At 50.0% G+C, this 12,086-nt stretch overlaps 1 protein-coding gene across 1 annotated transcript in view; it reads right to left on the reverse strand.

Annotated features, from left to right (window-relative positions):
- Positions 1-607: 607 nt before the first annotated feature.
- Positions 608-12,086, reverse strand: part of LOC8051581 (ATP-binding cassette sub-family C member 4) — a 67,863-nt gene continuing 56,384 nt past the window's right edge. The window contains exons 21-27 of the mRNA XM_040205606.3: positions 11,281-11,384; positions 10,268-10,465; positions 9,158-9,313; positions 8,082-8,171; positions 3,428-3,600; positions 3,266-3,371; positions 608-944 (exon numbers count right to left, since the gene is read on the reverse strand). Coding sequence (XP_040061540.1) covers positions 663-944; positions 3,266-3,371; positions 3,428-3,600; positions 8,082-8,171; positions 9,158-9,313; positions 10,268-10,465; positions 11,281-11,384 — 1,109 coding nt within the window. The 3' untranslated portion in view covers positions 608-662. The remainder of the gene's footprint in view (positions 945-3,265; positions 3,372-3,427; positions 3,601-8,081; positions 8,172-9,157; positions 9,314-10,267; positions 10,466-11,280; positions 11,385-12,086) is intronic.

The raw sequence follows: 12,086 nt of genomic DNA on the forward strand, positions 1-12,086 counted from the left end.
CGGCTTCGCGCACGATGGTGACACCTGTAATCGACACAGCACCGAAACAAAACAGAAAGCCGGCCACTGGCCTCACACCACCACCACACCACCACACCGCCAAAAAAGCGAGCACTCTACGCCGCCGACACCGTGGCCGCCGAGGAGGGACCTCACACCTCAGCGCCCTCCGCGGCGGCGCGGAACTAACTACTCCTGGTTCGAGGCTAGCTCCGAACACGATGTGGTCGCTCGCTCCCCGCGGGAAGAGCAGCCAAAGTCATCACCTAAATGTGTTTCTTCCACCGTGACCCAGGGATTCTGGGTTCAATCCCCACCCCTGCCCGTTTCGATCTGGATGAGCATCGTACCGGCGTGCGGTCGTATTTCACAACTGCGTGGTGGAAAATCGTATTTAGCTCGGTCTCGGTGCACACGCCAGCGGTCCAGGTTTCAAGGATGATTTTCCCAACCGAGTGTTCTAGTAACTTTGTTAGAAGGCGAGCGCCGACATGCTGCCCATGCGGCTAGAGGAGTCGCCGCACCCGCTCCCCGCTTACGCTCTCCATGAACGAATGGGACGGCCGGAGAAGCATTCGCGCGCGTTGGATCTCGGAGGCCACGGTTCTACGAACGAGGAAGAGCACTTTATTTTACATCTCCGAAATTATAGGACGCACGAATCACAAGCTGGTGCTGCGCTGGTCATCGGAATCTTCTTCAATAACGGTCTCGTGTTGCCCCGAAGTGACGAGGTCGGGGCGCGGTGGCGCGAACCAGGGTGGAAGGGCCTCTTCGTCGGCAGGCTGTCCGGAGCGCTCGGCGTGTGCCTGGCACGCTACCTTCCAGAGCTGGGCGCCCATGGCCCTGCCCGTGTGCTGCACCATGGCCGTGAAGTGGCTGCTCTCGTTCTTCATCAGCACGTAAGGCTCGTCGAACTCCAGGATGCGGCCGGCATCCAAGACCTGTCGGGCGGGGAGATTTAGTTTAGAAATGTTAATTAGTTATACTACTTTGATCGAAAAGTAATCCATTAAAAATAGAATGAAAAGCGCTCGAAAACAGTATAATTACAAATAATTGCTTTCAGAAAATAATGCCATTACTTCAGTGTTCCTTTTTTTTAGAGCTCCTTGGGTCCAACGAGGTTGATGTGATAGCGTTTTTTTTCATACTACAATGTATTAGTTCATTTTTGCCTAAACATTGGGGATTACGTATAAGGAATATTAAATTACTCACATTTTGTGATTTTCTATTGCCCACTCTTTTTCTGGTATGATAAGAAGCTGAGCTCTTAGTTTGATACGACTCAGTCATCTGGTTCGTGGAAGCGGCATATAGAAGCGTGATAACACACAAATTAGGGGATGATTCATCGAGAGACAGAATTTATAGCAAAATTTAAACCGGTATATATGTTTCTAGGCCAGCTGACGCAAGCTACAACCGATACAAATGAATACAACCAATACCATCTACTAGTATTTATTCATCAGTCCCATTATAAAAGACACGCTCGCCGGGGCTCTTATCTCCGTCACAGTGCATCGCAAAAAAGCGAACGGATTAAGGATTACATCGCTGAACAGAAACGCTGGCCCACTGATGCTCCGCGCGTTCGTCGTGCCAATAGGTGAGCGGCGTTTGGGAACTTCCAGTGCTTTAGAAAATTTTTGTTTCACTCTTGAGAAACGATGACAATGCGGTGCAAGCCTGTCCAAACATGGTTCTGAAACCTCCAGACTCTAGCTTTTAGAACCATGCTTAGACAGGCTTGCTGATCATCGTCGTCGTTTGTCGACAGCTAAACAATATTTCCTAAGGAACCGGAAGTTGCCGAACGCCGCTAACCTATTAGACGCCGGAAAAAAGAGAAGTGTGTGGCTAGAAACAGAGAGGCAAGGTGGGTTCGTTCTGCCGTGGCCAAGGTCTGCGTGAGGGAAGGAGGTTCGTCTCAAATAAATTAGCGGAATTCACAGGAGAAATCTCTAAATGCATTTCAACGTGGTTTGCAGCGAAGAACAGTCAATATTTTTTTGTATCTTATATAAATGTAACTTGAGCGAAAGGTGCGAAAAACCGACGAGTTTCACCCGGCGGCAGGAGCAGCAGCCACTGCTTTAGCGCCATGCGGAGAGGGATTGCCGCTAAGCAAAGCTCGTCGCTTTTGTCACTTTATGTGGAGTTCAGCCTCTACTCGATGAGGATGAGCCGGTATCGAATCAGACCGATCAAGACACGTTTTTCTGAAGCTGGATTTATTTGGTACATAAAAAAGTGACAGTAGGGCTTCAATCGAAAGGTTTACGTCCTGATTTTCTACTTCTGCCATCAACCTATGGTATTTGTAATTATACTTCGCAAAATAAGTTGAATACAATGTATATCTTTAAAAACACAGTTCCTGCGAAGTTAAGCCCGTACGAACACCAGTAAATTAGTTCCCCAAATATATAATGATATACTTACAACTTTGTTTTACTTTAATCATTCTATTATGCTCCAAGGTCCAACAATCAATTAGCCTTCAAAAGTCGCCCATTAATTGGTGAGTTTTTTTTAGCTACATTTAGTGGGAAAATATATTGAGAATAGGTCTGTTCTCATTCCCTAAAAGCACGCGTAATGTCTCCTAAGCAAATTAAAACTATCTCTCTTTTTCCGACTGGATTCCATGCATCCTATATAACTCCGGAAATAAAGGTCGCTGACTTTTGTTTTCCTGCTTAGCGAGCGTTTGTTTTGTGAAACCGTTCTCGAAGGTCCTGCACCTGCAAGGGTAAACGCTTCAGAGCAAGCTTTGAGTTGGCACGCTACCAACACCCTTCTAGAACGCGATCTACACAAAGTTGTTCCTAAAGGTCGTCAAGTCATTCGGCGCTCTGCGGACACCTACGGGAGCACTCGCTGCACGGCCATCCGAAACAAAAATGGCGGCCACATTTTTCGTTTGTGTGGATGAAGAACCATTTAATATTTAGAACCTTTCATGCCTCAGTGAAATGATCGGAAATGAATTTTATTCTAAAAAGACGGGAACACGGTACACTAAAACTGGGCGTTCTTTTTGCCAGCTTCCACCACGTATCCCGATTGTTACTTTGTACCAGGAACTGCGCGGGAGATTGTCGCCATGTAAGAGGATTGCGTCGATGGTTTTTGTGGGGCCCTCGATGGTACCCAGGAAAGAGCCGTTGGAGGCGTGAGAGGCTGGTACGAAAAGCTCCCTCGCTGATGCTCGCTCCAACTTTACCAGAACACTCGTATAAGGGGAGGGCCTTACCATGACCCGATCGGAGTCCATGATTGTGTGCAGGCGGTGCGCTATGGTGAGCACAGTGCAGTCCTTGAAGTTCTCTCGTATCGTGGTCTGGATCATGGCATCCGTCCTGTAAATCGAAATCTTTTGTTGGGCGGCCCAGCTGCGAAGGCGGCGTGTGCTCACGTTGGGTCAACGTTGGCGGTGGCCTCGTCCATGACCAGGATCCTGTTCTGGCGTAGGACGGCCCTGGCGAGGCACATGAGCTGGCGCTGGCCGACGCTGAAATTGGCGCCGCCCTCGGACACCTGGGCCGACAGGCCCCCCGGGAGCTCGAGCACCGCGTCCTTCAGGCGCACCTGCGCACACGCACACTGAGCTGCCCGCTCACAGCTGAGGAAAGGCGAGTTTCCAGCCACTTATTACCACTCTGCAGCCCGGGAGAATGCGGCCGAGAGGAAGACCAAAGAGATAAGATCGAGCGGAGTCGAAGATTACGCGCTGTTTGCTGGCGTCGCTTCCCCTGAATAAGGTACACAGCACCTGAGCGCCACCCGCTTGCGTTCTGTGTGGAGAGAACTTTCATCCAACCAGAGGTTCGACGTGGAGGGGTGCGACGAAGCAAAGTACAGTGTTTCACTTAATGGACATCGTAGTCCGACACAAAATATCGGAGTGCATTTACGACGAAGTCGCGTAAGGTCGGTCACAACGACGCCAGCTCGGCATTCAGGCTACCTATATGGCATCGTTTTTTGCCTCCTCCTGAGCACGATTCTCGGAATTTTCACCCCCTTTTTGCTTCCGCAGTCTATTGCCCTCTTGTGCCTTATATGCACTTCGTCTACGACAAGCTTCCTCAGCGCACCGGTTAGGAACGAAAGAAAAATCCAGACGAACGCCTTGGACGCTTGTGTTCCTTTGACTCGGTTGTTTTCTTTACGGTTTTCTCTATTTTATTTAACTACTAAATGCATTGGGCCTTTTCCGAAGTTCCCACGGCCCATACGCAGCAGCGGCAGACAGGAGTCCGGCATTTTCGATGGCGTGTTGAGTCCGGCTCGGGACTGCGGGAAGCGGCGGTGGTCGCGCGTTTCCAATTTCTCCGACATGCCCCAACGCTGCTCCGTTGGCAGCTCCAGCGACGACAGCGAGCGTTGTCCCGGTTTAAGTTTCTTCGGGCGAAACAACGCGGACGGCTCGTAAAGGTAGCCTTCAAAGCACTCCCGAGTTTGCATTCTTTGCCATTTCAGGTGGCTCATGCTCCTGTTCCTTTATTTTTTTTTTACTGCTGTGTACACACAAGTCTGCCCCCACGTTTGCGGGTGCCACTTGAGGTTCATGTTTTCGTTCCTCTATTATTTTTTCGTTTTGTAAATACGTCAGCTCCCGCGTCTGCAGTAGCCACTTGACAAAAGGTTCATGCTTTTGATTCTTTATTTTTTATTTGTGTCTAATTACTAGTCCTCAGATTGGTTCGGCTTGCTGTCGTGTTGCTTATGTGCTACGCAGAACGAACACTACGGAGTTTGAGTTTCTACTACGGTACGTTTGACAAGAGAACGTTCCTGCTTGCCAAAGTGGCGATCTCGCGTTGCTACGTAAACCGCCTGTCTGCTTTTTGGTTGCTGTAAAAATTGGAATCGCCCACAGTTACCAAATAATCACAAATTATAAAGTTAGAGCGGCTATGCAGCACAGTTTGTTGCTATGTGCACACCTGGAAAGAAATGGGAGCAGCTGTTTCTCTCCGCGACCGCATCAATTGGTCTTGCGGTTAAATAACAAAAAAAAAACGACTTGACGTGCTGTTTTAATGTTTGTATTGACTAAACAAATTAGTTTGTAACATCCTCTATTGTCGCGAGACTCAAAACATAGCGGTGTGGCCGATTTTATGCTTTTTATTCAGCACCTAGAGTGATGCGCTGCAGTAGCCTGAATTGGGGTGACATAAATGCCGATGCTCACGCTGAAATCGGCATCTGCGCGTACAGATTTGAAATATTCATAAAAAATGTATATTAGTAGTGTAGTTTCGCTACATTTCTTGCAAATTTCAGCGGAAAAAATTTCACATAAACTTAGCGGGGAAAATTTTCTGCTAAAAGTTAGTGGGAAAATTTCCCCGTTATATATATGGGAAAAACTTCTCCGCTATTTTAGAGGAACAATTTCCCCGATAAATTTAGCAGGTCTGAGGAAACACGCCCTGACGGAACCATCAATAAATATAAATTGAAAGTAAAACTCCTTGAGCCACTGGGGAGTTTTGATTGACGAGTATTCACGCGAGGGAGCAAAACCGGGGATTTCTCCCAGTAGCGCGCATAACAGGACGAAAACGTAAGGCTCTTGCGATGCAACGCTTTCACGTCAGCTCCGCGGCGGAGGGTGGCACAAACAATACGGCAACGGATCAGTTTGTTTTCAATGTGCCGCTGAACGCTACGGCATCAAAATAGAGATAGCTAAATCTGGTGGTATCAGGAGCGGAAACCGCTCAAGTGGACTGCGAAAGCCGACAACCTCGTGCGTTTGAAAGACCAAGCTGAGAAGGGAATGGCACTCGCCGTCGACGTCACGCTCATCCATCCCCGGAATACTCTCCAATGTGGATAGGGCTTTCGCAACAACTCAGAAAACAAGTTTGGTTCTTGTTATTTTGATCTGAAAAATGAAATGTCCCGACGGACCCCACAACCTCCACCACATTGAAATTGACTTAAATCGCAAAAAAAAAAAGCTTTTTTTTTTTTTTTTAGTGAGGCAAGATCTAGCTTGCATACGTTCACATTACACATTTACCATAACGCATCAATGGGGTAAATTATACTATAATACCATCTTTGGCCGCGTTTTCGGTATCGTTCAGTCCTTGAGCGGAAACACGCAAACCCAGCGGGAGAAGAGGACACTCTCGCTCGGACAGTGGAGAAGAACGGGCGTGCGACATGTCGTGAGATTAATGGGGCCAAAAGTGTGTCGTCATTGTGCGCGCTGTCTTTGGAGGTTCGCTAACTCCGGGATCGGCGCTTGGACTTTCGCCTTCAAGACGTCTTAGGAATAACATAAGAGACTGACGAAAATAATCCCTGGAGAAGGGGGAAAAGGGGGACAGAGGACAAACACAAATCTCCAAACACAGCTAGGTGACTGGTGCGCGACCGAAAAAATCCGCCTGGTCCGGGTATCGAACCCGGGACCTCTCCATTACAACTTTCCATTTAATTGCATTATAATTATAACATAAGAGACCTTGTGAATTTTTTTTTTCAGATGGGATCTATTTGATATAATTTGTGCAAGCGAAGCAATAAATCAACTCGCCTATATAAAAAAAAGAAAAATCTACGCTTTGTCGTTTTACTGTTCTTTTTTTTTTGTTTTCACAACTTAGTTGATTTAGTGACTGACAGCTTAAGTTGGGTGGCTGAAACTGATTATATTATGTATTTATGCAAAGACACACGACCAAGTGTATTACGATTATATATTATATGACGCCAGGTACCTATATTAGACTGTAGAAACATGACCATAGATTCCTTTATGTAAACACAAAGAAAGCTATTGCACACTACCTAAATGGCACACATAATGTTCGAAGGTTCCAAATGCTTCCCGCTAGTTAGACTTTAGTGTGACTTCCACATCTTACAAGCGTGAAGCGGATATCACATTCGACCCACAACTCGACGTTCCGTGAGGCCGTTTCCCCGCAGCACTTTGGAGAGGTTTTGAGCGTGTGAGCCCTTCTCCTCCAATGAGGAGTTGGCAAAAAGATAAGGAAGGCAACACTTCGACACTCGACTATTATCGACCTACATAGGACATATCCTGTTCAGCATCAGGCCGAAAGGCGGGACCACTCTCGGCCTTTGGGCAAATCAAGTCACAGCTGCCGCAGAGAACTCCACGAGTCTGGAAAAGACGCGGCGAGTCTCACGTTCACATATCGCTGGATTGGCGAGGATGGCTCTTGACGTCTGCTGCAGTCCATCGAAAAGTCGCATTGTCCCTACGCAGAGAGCGCTTCCGAGCGTGTAGTGCGTCTCGCCACCCGCCGGGTGCACTTTGAGGCCTGTGCCTTCATCGCGGGCTTCGCGGGGAAGACGCGCGTGCATTTTTGAGCGTTTCTTCCCCGAAATGTTTTATCTGCCCTTGTACACAGCCTGACGAATGCGCTTTTTTGTCCCTCATCAACAACCCATTTCCTCGCTTTTGATGACGGCTTTAGAGTACCTCACCAACCTGGTGCATAATGTCGACTCCTAGACTCCCCCAAAACGTCTGACGGGAGTCCTACCGGGTAGCCATTGTGGGCGAATATTAGCGCAACTGTTTACCTTGACAGCAGGCTCGGACCGCCCTCCGCGAGCTGCCCGAACGGAGGCACCGTTGATGAGCCGTTTGCAGCACGGATGACCGGTCTCTGAACGCTATTCGCACGGCTCCGGAGAACCAGTATAGAGAAGTTCGGAGAAACGAAACCTTCGGTCAGCGCTTAAAATAATATCCAGAGCTTTTCTCAAATGGCGGGAAAGGCGATCCTACGTTAAAGGAGCCGAAGCAAGGCGACGAGCGGAGCTCCCGCGAATCGCAACTATTTTACTGCACCAGGCACCAAAATGGCGGCAGAAAGAAGACCGCATTCAAGGGGGTTGCAATGGAGCAGAGCAATGAAGTCACTCGTTGCGGCCCTAGTGGCAGCGTTGTCGGAAGGAAAAATAGGACGCAGACGACCGTCCGACTAGGCTCTCGACACGATGGGGGAAATGCGGTGTCGACATCCTATTGAGCGGCTCTCGCCCCTGCTTCGCGGCAAGAGTCCACCGACCTCGTTCAGAGCTGTCCAGAGTTGCTCGTCGGCGTGCTCGCCGAAGGGATCCAGGTTGCGCCGAATGGGACCCGTGAACAGCACAGGATCCTGCGCAGCGAACGGCAACTTTAGTGGCTTCGGCCGAAACGAGTTTCTACGAACATTGTATAAAGGGAAAGACGAGAATTGCCTGCGGCAAAGAGGGGAGCTCACTGAATCCGGTCGGGTTTACTCGCACTCGTGCCACTTGGCTGCACCGGAAGGACCTGATCTGGATATCCACTCGATTACGCCGGACAAAGGGCCTCTTCTTTAAGGCCCACCAAGGACTCGCGATCAATTCCCAGGAGAAGTTTAAAACTCAACGCCACATTAACCTCGGCCTCTGATGGACCCTGAAGTGCTCACTGAACGTTAAAGACCGACGGCCAGTTCGCGCTTTCCACTTTTCTCTAGCTTTCTCCTCTCCCCCTTCTACCCTGTCCACCGTTCCCTGTATCCTCCTCCTCCAGGGTGAGGAGGATCTTCTGCTTTGCAGAATCTTGAGTCTGGTCATCGGCCTTTAAGCACAAAGGCAGATTAAAAAAAAGAAAAAAAGAACTGCTAACCAAGAAACAATTACAACCAAGGACGCCATCACAATACAGACACAACCTACCAACCAAGCAGAAAGCGGTTGGTAGGTTGTGTCATAAAGACGAAAGGGAAACAAGCAACGTGGACGTATTTAAATCAAACCCTTCACATTCTTCCTTTGCGGACTGGTACGTTGCAATATTTTATTGTGTTCAACGTTTACCGTGTACTTGTATTAGATCGTGGGCCTAATTAACGATTTCCCGGTTCGATGAAATATTAGTTGCGCTCTACGTTTCACGTTATAGATCCTTTCCCTTTATCCCGAATCAGTATAAAAGCAGCTCGCCTCTCACTTTAGGCTGGACACCAGTGCTGCGTCATCGGCTTTCGACTCAGTGAGTGAAGAGTCCGAACAGTGTCGCAGCTCTCGTGTAGAACCTCGTAAACCAAGTCACTACAGCCTCTAGGAGGTGCAGAACAAACCCGGACGTCAGGAGGGAATGAGGCGGACTCGCCTGAGGTATGATGGAAATCTTGGTGCGCAGGTCGTGCAGCCCGATGTGGCGCACGTCGATGCCGTCCACCAGGATCGGTCCGTCGGGCTCCGTCATCCGGAACAGCGCCGCGATGATGGAGCTCTTGCCCGCGCCCGTCCTGCCCACCACGCCCACCTGCGAGGGGACCCTTACCTGACCAAACCGACGGCCATCGGACGCCAAACTGCTCACAAAACACCCCTACATGTTTCTGCTTCTTAAACTGACCCGAAGCCTATTCTGCTTCTTGAATTGAAACGAAGCACGCTCCCTAGCCGTCCCTCGGTAGTAGCAGAAGGAGCCCAGCTTGCCTCTTTGTCCCTAGCCAAACGCTGTTCCCTCTTGTCGGGCTAACAAACAGGTTTGCAGTAATAGCTTTAGTGCCGTGTGTCGTTTCGTAGAATACGTCCGCTGACCATAACGACATAATGATTGACTCTGGATCACGTGACACCACAGATGACGTCAGGGTGTCATATTGTGACGTCACATGACGTCAGGTTACAGTCATGACGTCGTTTGACACCACCAGTTGGGTAAACCCCGAGCTATCCTTCTCCACGCTCTCATTCCTGACACCGACGAAAACGAAGAGCTTGGAAAAGTAAGTCGTGGACGCCATGCAGGAGCCGGGGGTTCCCGTACGGCGTTTTGGTTGGACATTCGGCGCTCCCAGCACGATCAAGCTACCGCAGACAGTATGAGCTGAAACTCTCCTTCGAGCTCCTGTGGCTCACGTTTCTGAGAGAGCCGGGGTCCGAACTACAAATAAAATGCTCAGTCCCATACTTGGTACTATCTAACAAATTAAGAAATAATAGCGCTCGTTGGGACCGCAGAATCAGAAAAGTGGCGGATCTGGTGTTTCAGCCCATGTTGTCTAAGGAGGTCCACACCAATCATTGGTTTTCTTTTGTTTGCTTCTAAACTTCCCTAATTTGTGATGGCTGCAAAACGTGCGGAAGCGGTACTTGGATCGGCAAAGCTGCCAGCGAAGCAAAGGAAAACAAGGCTGCGCGACATATCTTGTTTCGCTTGGACAGCCCGGAGAGTCTGGCTGCCTTTCCTCGAAGCCAAGAAGGGACGCACCTTCTCCTTGGGCTTGATGTGGCAGCGGAGGTCCTTGAGCACCGGCGGTTCCCCCGGCGCGTACGAGAGCGACACTCCCTCCAGGCTGATGGAACCCAACTCCGGCCACGACTCGGGCGGCTTCTTGCCGGGCGCCGAGTCCACATCGGCCTCGGCAGGCAGGTTGCTGTATTCCAGGACGCGCTCTACCGAAGTCATCTGGGCAGCACACACTCTTGCTCAAAACGCAGTCTGAGTTGCGACATTAAGCCATGCAAAACGTCACGCTTGCATTGCTACCTCAGTAAGTTTCGCTGCCTCCGTAAGTTGCGCTGATTAACTCTCCGAGTGTTGTGCGGGAAAGTAGACGCACGGGCTTTTTTTTACAGTGAGAGTAAGCTCTCCGGCGTTCGCTGTGCTCGAGTGGAAAGGGGTGAGGAGGATGGATAGCTGACGGAGGGGAGAGGGCGAATGCGACTCCTCTACTCAGCGGTTCCTTCCAGCCAATCGGAGGCCCGCAAAATTACCTCTATGACTGCGATGTCGGTCTCGACATAAAAATTATCTCTCATCCGGCGCCTGCAAGCGGACCGAGTTACCCCGCACTTAAAATGCGTGACGCTCCGCAAAAATATCGAAAATAAATATTCTGGACGTTCCCTGTGACATAGGTGACATGTCCAAGAAATCTAAACAATTTTTTTTTCTTTTATAGTGGGGGTGGGTAGGGGGAGAGGAGGATGACAGGGTACCTCTAAGCCCCCCGAAACCCTATCTCTCTATAGTAAGTCAGAGCTCAAGAAGGTAGGGAAAGGGAGGCTGGAGAGGAAGAAGCCGACGAAACACTGGAGGAGAGAGGAGGAAACCTCCTCCTCTCTCCAGTATTCTGTCTGCTTCTGCCTTCCCGGCCTCCCTTTTCCTCGACCTACCTTCTGGAGTTGTAACAGACGATAGGGTGAAGCAAAAAGCGGTTTCTGCAGCAGGCCGAAATGGCGTCCCGAGAGCATAGCTGGCATTGCCGAGTGAGCACTTACCTGACTCTCAATTTCCGCCGACTGCCGGACGCCCCACTGGAACATGCCGGTCAACATGAGGGCGTTCGCGATGGCCAGGCCGATTCCACCCCCGGAGACGGATCCTTCGAAGGAAAAAAAGAACGTTTTTCCCGACTCGTTTCTCGAGTGGCCAGGAGCGAGCGCCACTGCCACTGATCTCTATTATGGGGGGCTGGATGGCGCGTAGCCGCTCTCCGAGCAGGGCGCAAGTGAAGCCACCGGAAGTTTGATGCTGTTCCCGGAAGTCGGGCGTCTGCTGGGCTTCCATTGTGTCGATGTTTTGGTCCGTACTTTTCGGCATCTTCGAGTGGGTTTTAATAATCATGCTCCAAATTAAATCCCGAGAATGAGGCTTTTGAACTTGGGGCATCTGCACACTTGATCAACTAGGATCTCAAGATGCTTACATTGAATGGCTTCCCATGATACTTCACGGGTCTGCATGTGCTCTTACAACGCAGCAAGCAGGCTCTCTTGAGGCGACAAGCGAAAATCTAGCGCCCTCGACGCTTTTCGAACCAGCACTCGGAAGGTTTACAAAGCCAGCCAAGCGCCGACTTCCGAAACAAGCCGCTTACTTCCGGCGACTTCAGTCCCACGCGCTCGACGCGTCATCCAGCCCCCTATAGTAGAGATCAGTGGCCAGTGTCAGGGTGCTTTTAAGCCAGGAAAGCGTCTCGAGAGCGCCGACGGCAGAGCGCGGTACACGAGAGCGCGCAACCACTTTAGCGCGCGTCATAAGAACTCTATTGTATCTGATGGATAAGTTGTGCCATAATCTCCTT

The sequence above is a fragment of the Ixodes scapularis genome, unplaced genomic scaffold, assembly GCF_016920785.2.
Source record: "Ixodes scapularis isolate PalLabHiFi unplaced genomic scaffold, ASM1692078v2 PGA_scaffold5__190_contigs__length_132052651, whole genome shotgun sequence".
Classification (NCBI taxonomy): Eukaryota; Metazoa; Arthropoda; class Arachnida; order Ixodida; family Ixodidae; genus Ixodes; species Ixodes scapularis.